The sequence below is a fragment of the Ursus arctos genome, unplaced genomic scaffold, assembly GCF_023065955.2.
Source record: "Ursus arctos isolate Adak ecotype North America unplaced genomic scaffold, UrsArc2.0 scaffold_15, whole genome shotgun sequence".
NCBI lineage: Eukaryota > Metazoa > Chordata > Mammalia > Carnivora > Ursidae > Ursus > Ursus arctos.
The window spans coordinates 573,278-589,261 of record NW_026622819.1 but is presented as its reverse complement, the minus strand read 5'-3'; the positions used below and the strand labels follow the sequence as shown (position 1 = coordinate 589,261).

General features: G+C 63.4%; 1 protein-coding gene across 1 annotated transcript in view; it reads left to right on the top strand.

Moving 5' to 3' along the window:
* The first annotated feature begins 2,180 nt into the window (after nucleotides 1–2,180).
* The window catches only part of TPPP (tubulin polymerization promoting protein), a 26,017-nt gene continuing 12,213 nt past the window's right edge, over nucleotides 2,181–15,984 (top strand). Inside the window, exons 1-2 of the mRNA XM_026506627.4 lie at nucleotides 2,181–2,255; nucleotides 14,506–14,826. Coding sequence (XP_026362412.1) covers nucleotides 14,510–14,826 — 317 coding nt within the window. The 5' untranslated portion in view covers nucleotides 2,181–2,255; nucleotides 14,506–14,509. The remainder of the gene's footprint in view (nucleotides 2,256–14,505; nucleotides 14,827–15,984) is intronic.

Sequence of the window (15,984 nt, the reverse complement as noted above, 5' to 3'; positions counted from 1 at the left end):
TACAGCAGCCCCAGGAGACAAGCTCAGCATCCCACAGCTGCAGACGGCTCCGGGCTCCGGGCTAGGCCTGCGCGGCTCCCATGCACACGCCTGAACGCATTCCTGCCAGCTGAGGGTCGTGTGTTAGTAACTGGAGGGCAGGCGGAGGCCAGAACCCGGGGTGCAGCAGCATCCCCCACAAAGGGCACTAGCCCAGCAGCCACAGCGGAAGGGGCCCGGCGACCGCCGGACCTGGGTGCCGCTCTATGTGATGGGGGCTCCCGGCCTGCCAGGACCGCCTGCCACTCCTCTCGGGGACTTTGTGAGTGCGTACCACACTGACTCTGTACGGCTGCACACCTGTGAGCTCCCAACAGCTTCGTCTGTGCACGGCCACTGACTGGCCCAGAAGCGGGGCACCAGGCCAGCCTGGAACGTGGGGGCAGGGCCTCCATGGGCTGTGGCTCTGCCCAGCTGGTCCTGGGGGTTCCCCAGCGCCCTGCCCATCACACACACCTCACCTCTCCCTCCCAAAGGACATGACCCTTCAACGTCTTTGCTCCTGAACCTCAGACTCACCTCCATTGGCAAATCGCTGTGTTTACGTCAGCACAGGGGCTGCTTTGCACAACGGACTGAACAGGCCCGGTTAGCTAACACGATGAGCATGGGAACGTAGTGTTTTCACTATTTCACTTGCACTGTGAGCGGTAACAGCCAGGAGAAGGCGGCGCTGGGGGCCCAGTGGGACACAGACGTGCAGCCGGCTCCGACCTGAACAGACAGAGCCCTGAGTCTCAGGGAGCAGATCTCTGGACAGATGCCTGTCTTCTACCAGTCCAAACTGCAGAAGAAGAAACCAAAGGGGTTAAGAGGAGGCATGTGGCACCCAGAACATTTGTGGGGATGGAGTGGGGCTGAGCCACCGAGGGCTGCCTGTCCCTGGCTCCCAAAGCCGTCCCCCGGCACCGCCCCGCGGGCTAGTGGTCTACTGGAGAGCCGGCACCAGCACCACCTCTGGTTCGGCACTTCAATCTGTTCCACTGCCTTTGCAGGCTCTGTGACCTGGCTGGAATCGGAGGTGAAGCCCAAAGCTGCCCTCCTACCCGCTGAGTCCCGCGACCTCTGACGCATTGAGTCCCGCAACCTCTGAGAGCAGAGCAGAGCCTGCAGGGGGTTGTGCGTGGGCGAAGTGTGGAGGGGTCTCTGTAGCTGGGAGAGTAAGGACAGAGCCTGGAATGGGTGCGAGGCTGGGGTCTGTAGTCAGGAGGAGAGGGCAGAAGCTGGGCTAGTGGTTCCTCCAGTAGGTCCAAGGGAACCTCAGCAGTGAAGGTCACCGGCCACCCCCAGGCTGGGCTTCTCCACGGCAGGGGCCTCTGGGGGATGGGAGGGAGACCCCTGCACTCCAGGTCCCAGGTGCCAGCGCTCAGGAAGCAGGGTGTCCTGTCACTAGGCGGAGCCAGCCTGGCCGGCAGCAGGTGTGGTGTCACCCAGGAAAGAGAAAGAAATTGGAAGAGGATTTCAGGATTGCTGCTTCCGCACAGGTAACCAGGGGGGCACCTCCAGCGGAGGGAGAACGAAGGCCTCAAGGCCAGGCTGGGGACGCAGCCGCTGCTCGTCCAAGGGAAGGCGGCTCGGTGGCGCCTGGTGCCGGGTGCCCTGCAAGGCCAGACCCCACCCAGACGCGGGCCGCACGTTCCCGCTGCCCCTAAACTCCGGGGCGTGGCGCATTCCCCGCCCGGACCTGAGCCCCCTCTGTGAGGTCGCAGCACCCGCACCCCCGCCCCGCCACCTCGGGCCGCCCGGTGGGCCCGAGAGTCCCCGCGGAGAGGCCAGCGCCTCGGCCGCCCCACCCGCAGGCCCGTTCGCGCGTGTGCTGCGGGCTGTGGGCCGCGGGGATGCGGGCGGGCCTCCGGGGTTCCCGGAGGGCCAGGTGCGGCCGCCCCCGGCCCACTGCCCCCTGTTCGCCTCCCCCGCGAGGTTCCCACGCCCCTGCGCCGCGCCGGCCTTGTAAGGCAGAGGCGGCGCTCAAACCGGCCTCGGTGCACCCCGCGCGCTCCCCGGGACGGGAGGGGCGGGGCGGGGCGGGGACCCGAGGGGGCCGGGGCGGGCCAATGAGCGCGTGGGGCGGGCCGGGCTGGGGGCGGGCCAATGAGCTCGCGGGGCGGGGCGGGGCGGGGCGGGCCCCGGGCGGCGGGGGCGCGAGCGCACGCCGGACACCCGGTCGCGCGCGGCCGAGTCGCGGAGGCGCCCGCTGCAGTCGCCGCATCTCCGAGGTAAGCGTCCGCAGGGATTGGTCCGGGGCGCCGGGCGCAGGACACCCCTGACCCCGACCCGCTGCGCCTGCCACCTGCGCTCGCCGAATCCCCTCCTGGCTGCGGCCCGGGTGCGTCCGTGCGACCCCGGCCCCGGGCTTCCCGGCGGTGGGCGCGGTGCGCTGCGCGCTCGTGCCCCCGGGGGCTGCGTCCCGGGCTTGAGTCTGGGGGCGCGGAGGGCGCCGGGGGTGGCGGCGAAGGCGCTGCAGGACAGGTGGGTTCATACATGGGCCCCGATGAGGAGCTGTGGCCTCTCTCGGTGTCAGTACTTGACGCGACAAAGACGCCCCTTGCAGCCCCTTTCCTCGCCGCTGCCGCACGCCCGGGCCTCTCCACGTCCCCCTGCGCGGACCCGGCTTGCCGGTGCCCATGCCCGGGGTGGCTGCCGCCCGCGACAGGGCGGGGAATCAGGGCTTAGAGGGCGTGAAAGGGAGCCACGGCCCTGGGGCGCGAATCTTGGGAGGCCCAGGGCCGCACAAGGGCCGGAATGAGCGTGAGGCTTTGGCAGACCCTTCGCGTCACCCCCTCGGGTCCCGAGCCCCTCTCCCGCAGTGTTTGCGTCACTGCCGTCACCCCAGGTGAGAGTGTCGGACCTACGCTATGCAAACCCAGAAGCTTCCCTCATGGCACGTGAGTGAGCGTAGCAGTCGGCAGACACCACCGATAGATTCTTCCCACACACCTCTGGGGAGCAGGGCCCCCCTTTGAAGGAAGACCTGAGAAGTCCTTTATTCTGGGCTTCCAATTAGGCAAATGTAGCCCCGAAATGAGAGGGCAAGAAAATCCATTCTCGCTACCCTGGTTGTGGGCATTTTGATAGGCGTTTTGCGTCTCGGATCATCAGACACCTTTCTGGGTAGCTGGCTATGCTGTCATCCATCTGCGTGTTTATTGGTTAGTTCACCTGCCATTTACTGGATGCTGGCAGGGTCTCTGGGGGACGCTGAAAACAGGACCCAGGTCCCGCGTGGCACTCCCCACGGCCAAGCTCTCAGGGAGGACCCACCGGGGGTGGGGTGGGGGCCTCTGCACAACCCAGGCCAGCCCCCGGTTGGTAAAAGCTGATCTGAATCCTGAGTGCACTGGGACTACAGGGGGATGGAGTGATGGGGAGAGAGAGCTTGGAACTGGCAGGAAATGGGGGTGGGCCAGGGAGCAGCAGCCGGCTTTGATGGGAGCCTTAAACTGGATTCCATGACCCCGTCGTCTCTGGTCCGCCTCTGGTACCAGCCCCTGCTCCCATCACATGGTCCAAATCACAGGGCTCCGGGAGGGGGGAGGGGAGAAGGGGGAGGGGGGCTGCTGAATTTCCTGGGAGCGTCTGCAAAAAGCTGCTGCAGGGTATGTGTGCTCTCCTGGGGAAGGCTCTACAGCGCTCCTGGTCGCCAGAGGGCTCCAGGACCCAGAAGGTCCCATGATGTAAACGCCTCTCCATGTGTACGGAAGAACCAAGTGGTGGACCTCAGAGGGAGCTGTGCTGGCTCTACTCTTAATCTTCCTGCCGTTGTTTGGCTCATCTTTCTGAACGCTCTGATGTTGGAGTAAATAACTGTGCTAACTGTATACACGGTTCTAAATTCTTATGGTGGAAAACATGCAAATCACAGGAGAATTTCATAAAGAAATTTAAATAATTCATCACTGCTTGAGATTTAAGAGAAGGCTTTTAGCAGCCAAACTGTCCTCAGGGCCGCAGAGCGCTCCCGGCAGGAGAGGCTGAGAATTAAACGCTTCCTCTGGGAGAGGCCAAGCCGCCTCGGAGCCAGGCCTATTTATAGCTGGTGATGTTGCTGGCGAGGCAGGAGGAGCTCGTCCAAGATGCCAGCCGTCGGATCTTGGGACCGTGGGGCAAGGGGCCCTGCTGCACCTTGAAGTATCAGGTCCTCCTTGGGCCCAGCCTGGGGCCACTGTCTGGACCTGAGAGCCGAGTCCACCTGAGCCCACAAACCCTGGGGCCGGCAGAACCCACCCACGCCCAGCACGCCCTGGGAGGTGGGGCTCAGATGCGGTCTCCAGCTGCCCTGTTGGGGGGGACACAGCCACAGTGTCACAACCCACAGCATGGTCCGCTGCTCAGCAGCCCTCTTCAGAGGGGGGGCTCCCACTGCCTCTGCAAGTCAGTGCCCGGGAAGGGCTTTGGTTGGCCCTGCGGAGGCCTCAGGGTGAAAGCCTCCAGGAATGGCCCATGGGGAAGGGCAACTCCCCACGGAGCCTGGCTGCCGTCCCCGGGTCTCCTTGGCTGCGGGAGTCCGTCTGGCTGCAGCGCCATAGGCCCGCGAGCGGGCGCACGCTGGGGCGGCTCCCTTGTCAGTTGTAAGTTGATGTCCAAATGCAGGACCCTGTTTGCTGAAGAGTCAGAAGTCTTCCGCAGAGAGTAAGAAAGTGACAGTTCTCTCACTGTCCTCCCCGCCCTCACCCAGAGCCTGTGTGCCTCTCCTTAGCAGAGGGACCTGTGGGCCTGTCCTCCCAGGAGCACGTCCACACCGCTGACTTTTTCTGCTTTTTTAATTAGGTTTATGGCAAGGAAAGACGGGTTTTTACCTTTTCTCAAGCCTAGACGTTGAAACCAACTGGAGCCTTTTCCACTCCTCCTCCTGCTTGTGGTGTGGCACACCCATGCATCCCCAGCATGTCCCCACGTGTCCCTGTGTGTCCCTACCTGTCCCTAGCATGTCCCCAGCGTGTTCCAGCATGTTCCAGCATGTCCCTAGCATGTCCCCAGGGTGTTCCCGCGTGTCCCAGCGTGTTCCCGTGTGTCCCAGCGTGTCCCCAGGGTGTTCCCGCGTGTCCCCAGCATGTTTCCACGTGTCCCCAGAGTGTTCCCATGTGTCCTAGCGTGGCCCCAGTGTGCCTGTGTCTCCGATTTTCTTAGCATAAGTGCAGCGCCTCCCGTGGGCTCTGTGTGACTTCCCGCCCTGGGCCACGTTTCCCCACATCCCATCCTGTCACAGCCGCGTGACCGCATGTCTGCCGGGCACCCAGTAGGTGTCGGGGGAGCAGACTCAGCCTCCGCTCGGGAAGCTCTCTCTGCAGTGGGGATGCCGCACTGCAGCCAGCAGCCTCCAGAGACCCTGTGTAGGCCTCACGTGCCCCACCGTCCCGCCGGCACTTGGGAGGGCTCAGCCAGGCCGGCAGGTTGTAGGGCTCGGGGTGTGGGTGTGGCCCCTGAGCCGACATTAACGCAGGTGTCCCTCGAATCTGACCCTGCGGCTCTGGGTCTCGAGCTGTCTGTAAAAAGCCCCTTCGTGCCCTCTGCTCAGCCCCGGGTGCACACTTCGCTGAGGACTGTTCGTGTGCTTCACGGTTCTCACTGACCCTCAACCCTGCTCCAGTCGTTTAGCGCTGGACAACAGACTGCCCCCAAACCAGGGCTTTAAGACGAGGACCACGCTTGCTTTGCTTGCAGACATGTTCCCCTGTCCCAAGGGAGAACAGGGAAGCCAGGCCTCTCCATCGCGAGGCTGTGTCCCGTCGGGCAGGCCGCTGGGGTCGTGCCCCTGGCTCAAGGCCGGGAGCTGTGGGTGGGAGATGATCTCTTGGTGCTTCTGAGAACCAGTTGTGCAGCCCCGGTGTCCCGACCCCGTGCCCCTCGGCCTTGGATGCTGCTGTGGCCTGCCTGCCCCTGTGGTCAGTGTCCGCTGGCCCCTCCCTGGCCTGCTTTTCCCAGGACCTTCCCTCCTTGGTGGCAGGGCCTGCTCTGTGGGGAGACGGCCCCTTCTGCTACGCTGCCCACTGTGCCCTGATTCTGACTCACCGTGGCTTGTCACTGCCCCCTGCCTCTTCCTGCTCGGAGACTGCAGGTGCCTGGGGCCCGTGCCAGCGCCCTGACCACCAGGTGCCTCCCCGCCGGGCCGTCGCCCGGCGCCGGTGCCTCACAGAGCCATCCCCACAGGAAGTGCCTGTCCAGGGCCCTGCCCCTTTCCCTTCCTGAGTTGTAGGGTCCTTCACAGACTCTGGAGACAAGCCGACGTTTGCTACACGTGACACCTCTCCTCTCCCTCCAGCCCCACATTTTCCCTCCCTTGGTGATGTTTTCTGATGAACAGAAGTCCTTGGTCTCAAGCTGGCGGTGTTCACGAGCTGTCTGCTTCAAGGACGGGGACCTCTGGGTCTCCCGGTGCCGAGGACATGCGATGCTCTGGCCTTGCCTGCTTCGGTCCGTGCGCGCCTGAGGCCGGTGTGGAAGCCCGTGTCCGTGGGCTTCCGTTCTTCACGCCATTTACGGAGAGCACGCTCTTCCCGTGTTCCCGCAGGGCCGCCCCCCACCCGAGCGCGCTAGGCTCCGGTGCCCTGCACGGAGGCCGCCATCTTCCTTTCCAGAGCTTTCCAGCCCACGAAGCCAGTGTTGCTCTGGTCTCAAGATCACAGTGTGTCCACAGCACTCCGCCTGGATACCCAGACCTGAATGTTGTTGGAATTCGCATCAGCGTTAAGTGAAAACTGCGGTTGAATTTAGGGACAGTGGACATCTTTCCTTAGCAGCCCCTGTTTCTAGCGTCACTACCTCGAGCTTTTGTTTCTTCAATGACAGCTTCCGGCGTTGATGGTCTTGCGCACCCTTCATGAGATTTGTGTTTCTTCACGATGTTTCAAGTGGTTCGTTTCTACATGCTTTCTACTGTCTGTCTTTTGCTGTCACGTGGAAGTGCAGTAGACCGCCGTGTGCTGACCGTGTGTCCAGAAACACCGCTAAACCCACGGGCTGGTTCTAACAACCAAAGGGCTTCCTTTGGGTCTGGTGTGGGCCGAGCCTAGAAACTGCAGATCACGAGGTTTTCCTTCTCTTACCATTTTTATGTCTTTATTTCCTTTTCTTGTCTCGTTATACTGGCATGGTGAATAGAATACTTGCTCGGACTTGAAAAGCTTTCAATATTTCATTTTAAGTGCAATGACTTTTTTAGTTTTTGCAGACGACCCTTTTTCTCAAATTAAGGGTTTTCTCTCTTTTTCTGATTTGCTAAGAATTTGTATGATGAATAGATGCTGAATCCCGTCCGATGCTTTGCATGCGTTTCCTAAGATGCTGACGTGCTGTTTACTCCCCATCAGCGGGATGGGCTGCGTGGACGGTCCTCTGGTGACACCAGTCTTGCCTTCCCTGCACGGCCCAACCTGGTTGTAAAGGGTTGACCCTTTCTATCTAGGAGTGGATTCCGTTGGCTAATGTTTTGTTTAGGATTTTGAAGAAAAGTTTTTATATCTGTGGCCAGCTTCACGGGTCTTCAGCCGGTGGGTGCAAGCCGACTGGGGTCCCCACCCGGGTAGGGACCTGTGCCCCCAAGCCCCTGCGGCCGCAGCTGCCTCACCCCTACCGCAGGGCTGCGCAGGCTCGGCCCAGCCGCAGGAACTGCTCCGTGTGTGCCGTAAGCCGCCCCTAAATCAACAGGCTTGTGGCCGCCGCCCTCCCCTCTGCCCCAGGATGGGTCTCTTAGCGGCAGGCGTCCCTCAGCCGTTCCTGCCTGGGAGCCCGTTCTCCGGGGGCCTCCGGAATCCAGCCCGGCCTGACTCCCCGGGCTCTCTGTGCCACCGCTGGCCCCTCTCCTCCATGGCTGCTTTCTGTGAGGGACGCTCCTTCCTGTCTCGCTGGCCACGTGACCGCTCTGGGGCAGCGGTCACAAGGGGCCACAGACTGGTGGCTTCACACATAGAAATTTATCCTGCCTCCGTTCTGGGGCTGCAAGTCTGAGATCCAGCTGGGTAAGGCCATGCTCCATCCAGGGGATCCAGGAGGGTCCTTCCCTCCTCTTCCAGCTCCCGGGGTTCCAGAGGGCCCTGGGCTTGTGGCTCGGCCATCACATGGCCTCATGTCTGTGTCTCCTCTTCCACGAACACATGTTGTTGGATTCAGGGCCCCCCAGGGAGTCCAGACCTCACTTTGAGATCTGTGGCTTCATGACATCTGCAAAGACCCTTTTAGCAAACAAGGTCACGTTCACAGGCTCTGGGGGCTGGGATGTGGACACGCCTTTCTCAGGGTCACCGTTCACCCCACTACACTTGCCGTCTGCATAAGGAGCATACCTGGCAGCCAGGTCCCAGAGGCGCCGGCCGGGCAGTGTGCTGGGTGACGGAGGGAGGGCTCAGTGGCCAGAAGTTTCTACCTGTGTCCTCATCCAACCATAGGGCACTCCCGCAGGGTGGGCACCTGACCGATAGTTCAACCCAAGTGCCAAGACCGGCATGTAAAGCGTGGGTAGCGTGGCCCCTGGTGTCCTCGTGTCTGGCGTGCACTTGTGCTGAGCGTGCTGTTGTGGGAGCATCTTAGGAGAGCTTTCAGAGAAAGGTGACCCGTGGGCACTCGAGTCAATTATCGTTGGGGCCTCGGCAGGGGTCTGGGGGCCACTCTGAGGACCTCGCGGCCTGGGAACCGGTAGGTGGTGGGGCCAGCCCGCTGCTCCTGTGTCCCTGCTGTGTCCCGGGGGCCGCCCTCCCTTGCTGCTCTGCTGTCCGTGGTTCTGAGGCCCTCTCTCAGGAAGGGGGTGTGCCGTGGGGTCCCTCCAGCCGTGTCCTCCCTGGGGGCCTCTCTTGGCCCCACACCCTTCGTTTTCTTGGAGCCACACGCAGACATGCTCTGCTCCACACTCCTGGCCCCTGCGGTTCTCCGATTCTCTGTGAAACTTGCTGAGGGAAGTTTCTCTACTGAGCAGGTGCCCCCGAAACCCTGACTTCACAGTGACCAGAGGATGTCCTGCTATCATGGGGAAGGGGAGGGCAACCCAGGGGCCCTCATGGGTGGGTGGATGGGGGTTGAAGATGCCCTCACCCCACCATAGTCCCAGCCTTCCTCGGTTTCCCTCACTGGAAAGACACCTGCCCCATGAGGCCGTCTTTCAGAGAGTGCACAGCCTCTCCTGGCTGGGCCCCCATCCTGGCTGCCTGGCCCCTTGAGCTGTGCACCCCACGCCCGCCCCCGACCCCGGGTGGACAGCAGCTCCCCAGGTCCAAGGCGGGGGCCCCTACAGTGACCTCGCTGCAGGACAGTCAGGACAGACCCCTGGCCCCCGATGCTGGGCTTGCTGCTCTGAGCTCCTGTTTGATCTTTGGACCAGGAGCAGCAAGGGGTTGGCTTTACTCCTCAGGCAGCTCCTTGGGGCAGCCGTGGCCTGGGCCTCTCGGGGATGCCTGGCTTCAGGGCCCGTCTGGGCCAGGGGCCTGAGTGTGTCCTGCTCACAGCTCCGGGTGTTGCCAGCTCTTGCACTGGGACTGTGAGGGGCCGGGCCAGGGGCCCCGGGGCTGCGTTCGGTGTGCAGTGGGATTCCTGCCTGTCCCGGGTGTCTCGCGGGAGTGTCTTGTGGGAGGGCGCAGCTCAGAAAGGCCGCTTTGTCTGCCCCTGGAAAGCTCTCACCGCCTGGAACGGCCCTCAGCTGGGACGAGTGGTCATTCACATCGAGTGTCCGAGAAAGCCCCGGAGTGGGCAGCCATGTTAGGGTGCAAAGCGTGGACAGTTGCCGAAGGGCCGTGTTGTGCTCCCAGCGCACTCAGATAGAGCTGAGCACGCGGGCGTGGGGGTGGTACCGGGCGCCCCGCGGGGTCTGCCGGTTCCCGGTGGCCTTCGTTGCCCTCAGGGGCAGCCCCGAGGGTGATGCAGGTCTAGACCCTGATGCCGGGGCGGGGGTCCTGGCGGGAGGCCGGGGAGCAGGGAGGAGAGCCACGTGCAGCGTCTGGGGAGGGCCGTCCCGGGAGCCTTGGCGCCTGTGCCCACCTGCATCCCGCACGGCCTGCCAGGGAAGCCTCGGGGGGCAGGGAGGCCCACACTCCTCCCCTCTAGTTCTTTCACTTCCGTCTGCACACTGTTCGTAGCCTCTGGGTCATCACGGAGAGTCTGGCGGCTTCCAGCGAGGGGCCTCCCCGTGGTGCCTTAGCTCCGCGCATCCCCAGGCGTGCTCCTGTGCCGCAAGCTCCGAGCGGGCGGCAGCTTCATCGGACCTGCCGGAATGCTTGTGTTTCCAGGGCCCTCGGGGGTGCTTGCCCAGAAATGGGATCTCAGGACCCTGGGCCTCGAGGTCCGGTCAGTGGACCCAGTGATGGTCCGGGGGCTTCAGCACCCACCAATTCCCCTGGGCCAGGCCCAGGTGTAAAGATTCGGGGGACGTGGAGGGGATGGCCCCCATGGGAGTGGACGCTGACCAGGAGCTCAGGGAGAGCCGGAGTGACTCCCAGAAGCTTCCCTCTGATGCTCCCAGCCCCAGGAGCCCTTTCCCCCTGCAGGGCCTGTGGTGTCCGTCAGAGCCCAGAGCCTGTTTCTCAGTCCAGCTTGCAGCACAGCGCGTCCCACGCAGGCTCCAGCGCACCCAGGGGGGTTGGCGCTTTGCCTTTAGCGGAACAGGTTAACCTTCCAGCTGCTGGCGGGGGGGGGGGGGGGCTGCCAGGGAGCGCCGAGCAGCCGCAGTCGTGTCTCCAGGAGCTTGGGGGGTGCAGCAACAACCCAGGCCCGCAGGCCTCTGAGTAACTGTCCCCCGTTCACATCAGGAATTCTCCAGGGAATGGCACAAGTCCCAAGGACACCCCAGCCCGGCGAGCAGAGAACGTGTTGCCTCTTTTGGTTCCTGGTGGGGTCTAGGTGCTATGGTTGCAGGGTGTTTCCCAAGGATCCTGGTTCTTGTCACCCGCCCGCTGTCTCCGCAGCATGGGCTTGTCCTGCCAGCAGACATCCCAGGTTGCTTGGGTGTGACGGGGCAGGGTGGGCCCCCTTCAAGGACGCAGGTACTGAGTTTCCAGAGGTCTGGAGTTTCAGAGTTGGGATGGAGCCCGGGAATGTGCCCACGGCCTCGGGGGCCTCAGAGTGGGGCCAGGTGCAGGTGGGCAGGGAAGAGGGGCCAGCATTTCCCCCAGACAGTCCCTGGGAGGCTGGTCGGTACTGCTGTGCCCACCGCCAGGCCAGAGGTTCCCAGCGAGAGGGGGCCAGAGGAGGGCTCACGCAGTGCCCAGGGATGGTGATGGGAGCCCGCGGTATGTGGCAGGGTCGGGGGGTGTGGGTCTTGGGTGAGCTCTGCGTTTCCCTGTGGCCTGTCCTGGTTCCCAGACGCATGCGTCCTGCTGGCACCCACCTTGCCCCAGTCTGCTGCCATCCCTGGGCCCCCATCCCAGTGTAAGTGCAGCTTATCCACAAGGCCTGCTCACAGACACACCTGACCCTGCTCATGCACACCTGCTTTTGTTCCCAGACACACCTGGCTCTGCTCACACACACCTGGCTCCGCTCACACACACCTGGCTCTGATCACGCACACCTGGCCTGCTCACAGACCCACCTGGCTCCGCTCACAGACCCACCTGGCTCCGCTCACAGACCCACCTGGCTCTGCTCACACACACCTGGCTCCGCTCACACACACCTGGCTCTGATCACACACACCTGGCCTGCTCACAGACATACCTGGCTCCGCTCACACACACCTGGCTCCGCTCACACACACACCTGGCTCTGATCACACACACCTGGCCTGCTCACAGACCCACCTGGCTCCGCTCACACACACCTGGCTCCGCTCACACACACCTGGCTCTGATCACACACACCTGGCCTGCTCACAGACCCACCTGGCTCCGCTCACACATACCTGGCTCTGCTCACAGACACACCTGGCTCTGCTCACACACACCTGGCTCTGCTCACAGACCCACCTGGCTCTCCTCACAGACACCCCAGGTCCTGTTGCAGGCACATCACTAACAGGGATTTCCAATGCTCCTGGTCAGGGCTCTGTGTGCTGATGTCCATGTGATAGCTGATGGTGGCTTGTCAAGATCTGTCCTGTGTCACCTTTTCTGTAATTTTAGTGTCAGGTGATGGTCAAGCCTTAAGGAGGTTGCCAGGGAGAGTCATTCTGAACTGGAACCCAGGTCATTTTGGAAATAGGGCCCTCGGCGTGGTGCTTCCTTGGAGCATAGATGTGTCCCGAGGGGTTTAGGGCCAGGGAGACCATGTGGTGTCAGAAACAGCCTTTCTGGGCAGCAGGCTAGTCCCTAAGGCTGGTGGACAGTGGGAGTCAGGCCGATCCAGGTCTGTGTGGGGCTGCCGGCAGGGGCTGCTCTCTGGCTGCTCCTTCCACTCTGCTCTGTAATTCCGCCTTGGCAGGGCCTCTGCAAGCCCTTCTTTGAAAATGCAAATCCGGTAACACAGTCTGTCCCCACACCTCCTGCGGGTGTTTATCAGTCCCCTGCTCCTGACCCCTCTGGCCAAGGGGGACAGCTCACACAAGACCCGCAGGGTGCCTGCCCTGGTTCCCTCCCCGTCCTGCCCTTCCTCCTGCTCTTCTCCAGGGCCCCCCTCCCCCTGCCACCCCCACCCTGCTGCCTGGGACCCCTCAGCGCAGCAGCAGAGAGGGCCCGAGGGCGCTCAGCTGGCCTGTGGTGGGCCCGACGCCGATGGCGCTAGGGGCACTTCACAGGTGCGTCCCTTGGCATCTGGCAGCCTCTACACACCATGGATCCCGGCTCTGCGCTCGCTTCCTCCTTCCTCTCCAACCCCCCAAATTCTTACACGTCCCAGGAAGGCAGGTGAGTGACGGCAAGGAGAGAGAGGCCAGGGATCCACGGGGAGTGGGGGGTTGCGGGCGTAGGGACTCCTGCTGTCTTCCCGAGCTGCTGGAAGTCCTCATGTTGAGGGAGAGGGCAGGGCATTCGGACTGCCCCGTCTGTGGCCAGCCAGAATGATCCCTGGTCACACCTGCTCACACCCACTGTATGCTGATATGGCTCTCCTGGGGTGCAGGCAGGGGAGAGTCAGGCAGGGGGTACAGGGGTGACAGGGAGGCCCGTGCCTGCAAGGAAGGCCTTCCTGCGGGTACAGGCTGCCGTCCCGGGTTCAGGAGGGCCTCTCTGGCAGCTCCATATTTCAGCAGGCCTCTGCTGGAGCCCTCAGGTTTTTAAAACTAATTTTATCATTGTTACCTCATTTTAGAACAAGCACGTGGATTTATCAAAGGATAGAAAAGAACGCACAGGATGCGAGCCCTCCCACCTCAGCCCCAAGAAGCTCCCGTTTCAGACAAAGAAATGGTGTCAGTGATAACACTGGAGACGACTGGGTGTCACCTGGCCTTTGTCCGGGGTCCCTGAGAGGGCTGGCGCTCCCTCCCCAGGCGGACGAGCATGCGTGTGGGAGCCACTCTCTTCCCACTGGCGGTGCCCTGTCCACACGGGTCCTGGTTTTCTCACTGGCGGTTGTACTCTTGCGCTATCCTGGGGGAGCGGGGACGGAGGGGGCCGCGGCCCTTGGGAACGTTCAGTCCGGTGGTTGAGCTGCCCTGGCTTTGCTGACGGTGGGAGTTTCTGTGATCGCCGTCCACACGGCCACCCCCCAGCCCCTGGTGCCGGTCCCGGCTTCCTCTGGGCAAGCTGGTGCTGAGAACTGAGGTTTGGAGCGGCGAAGGGCTGGGGAGGGGGTGTGAACTGTGGACTCGTGCACGTGCTTGCTGCCCCGGGCGCTGCTGTCTGTCCTGATTCTGCATGCTGCCCCGGGGACTTGTCCCCTCTTGCTGAGCCCCCTGAGGCAGTGGATGGCCACCCACAGCTCCTCTGGGAAGCGGCTTCTGGAGACTCAGCTGCTCACCTTTGCGGGGCTCAGGTGTCTCAGGCTGCTGTCCGGGCCACCAGCTGTGACACAGGGAGGGGGCAGCACGGCCTGTGTGGTCCACAGGGACCAACCCGGCCTGGGGGATCAGGTGCCCCATGAACACAGAGACTCGCGGACAGGTCAGGGCAGGCTCCTCTGAGCGCCTGACGAGGGGCCTCACGGGCGGCCTCCCTTGCACACGCGGTCCCCACCCTGGGCCCCCGCGCTAGGTCAGCACTGAGGTGGTGGCTACGGGTTCTGGGTCCCCCTCCCTATCACGTGGCGGGTGCCCCAGGGGCATCTGCCACGTGATTCCAGGGAGGACTCGGTGGCATGGTGGCTGGCAGGGGAGTGACAGGAGGGGACCTGAGCCCCACAGGTGGCTGGGCTGTCGTGGAGGGCTTGGACTGTTTGGGGATAGCCCTTGACCCAATCTCGGGGCAGCTGGCAGGGGCCAGTGCTGGGACTAGTGCTGGGAGGGTCAATGCCGTGCCCAGAGCCCTGCAGTTGCCCCCGGCCACAGCTTTGCCCCCTTCTGAGGGCCCCTGCCACGGCCCAGATGCCCACCCTGACACGCGTGGCCAGTCTCCTGCCCCGTGCGTGGCCCTGCAGAAGCGTAGTGACTCCTTTCTCCCCTCCTTCCTCTTCTAGCAACATGGCTGACAGCAAGGCCAAGTCTGCCAAGGCCGCCAACAAGACACCCCCCAAGTCCCCGGGGGACCCCGCAAAGGACAGGGCAGCCAAGAGGCTGTCACTGGAGACAGAAGGGGCCACCGAGGGGGCGGCTGCCGCGGCCCCAGAGCTCAGTGCCCTGGAGGAGGCCTTCCGGCGGTTTGCCGTGCACGGGGACACCAGGGCCACCGGGAAGGAGATGCATGGCAAGAACTGGTCAAAGCTGTGTAAGGACTGCCAGGTCATCGACGGGAAGAATGTGACCGTCACGGACGTGGACATCGTCTTCAGCAAAATCAAGTAAGTGCCACCAGGCCTCCTGCTCAGGACCCCCCCCCCCCCCCGCCGCGGGCTTTGTGGCGAACGGGCAGTGAGGAGGCGCTCGAGACCCCTCCCTTCTCGGGGTACGATGCCGGGGGTGCCCAGGTCGGCGGCGCTGCCCGGGGGCCGCTGGTCTGGCCGCAGAGCTCCCGTCAGCATGGGCTGCCCTGGGGGCTGAGGGTGAGGTGGGGTGCTGGCAGGAGCCTCGCGCCCTGGGGGAACGTTCACACTTGAGCGTCGGGGATGGGACGGTGGGCGTCGGTGTGTCTGCCGTGGACTCGGTGACATAGTGCGTCCACGTGCCTCCTGTGTGTGTGCACGTCCTTCGTTCTGGACACGGGCGCACATCAGGCATCGTAACGCGCCCCCCCATTTCACTGTGCCTCCTGCCCTCAAATGTCCTGACGACAGCTGAGAAAAGGAGCAGCGCCCCCAAGGCTAGCTGGCATCTGCTGCTGTCACCTCCTGTTGGAAAAGCGCTTTCCGTGTATTTCTGACGCGTGTCCACCCCGTTCAGGGTGTGGCTGTCACCTGGGCATCTGCCACGTGATGCCCCGGTGCCGTCCCCGTTAATGGCTGGGCTCCTCGGTGCATTCAGCAGTGGATGGCTTCCTCCCTCTGTGTCCCCAGAATCCAGTGTGTCTCCTTCCCAGGGAGGTGCCCTGCCTTCCCGGGCTGACCCGAAGCCACGGGGGCCGCCGTCACCGTCAGGCACTGTGGAGCCACACGTCGGCTCTCCCCCAGAGCCAGGAGGTTGTGTGGGGTGCAGGAGCCCCACGGGCAGCCCCAGAAAGTCAGAATACAGTAGTGCAGAGCACTCGCCAGGCAAAGGGGACTTGGCCTTTCTGGTCCCAGGGGCAGAGGTGGAACGAGTCAGAATTTACAGTCCAAGCAGAGTCCCCAGGGACGCCATCGCTGTGGGATTGGGGGTTCTAGTGAGCCCTCCATTCTCGAGGTCCAGGGTCAGAGGGGAAGGGAAAGGGCTGGGGTGCAAGTGGGGGAGGTGAAGGCGGGGTGCAGGTAGGGGAGGAGGTGAAGGCGGGGTGCAGGTGGGGGAGGAGGTGAAGGCGGGGTGCAGGTGGGGGAGGAGGAGGTGAAGGCGGGGTGCAGGTGGGGGGGAGGAGGTGAAGGCGGGGT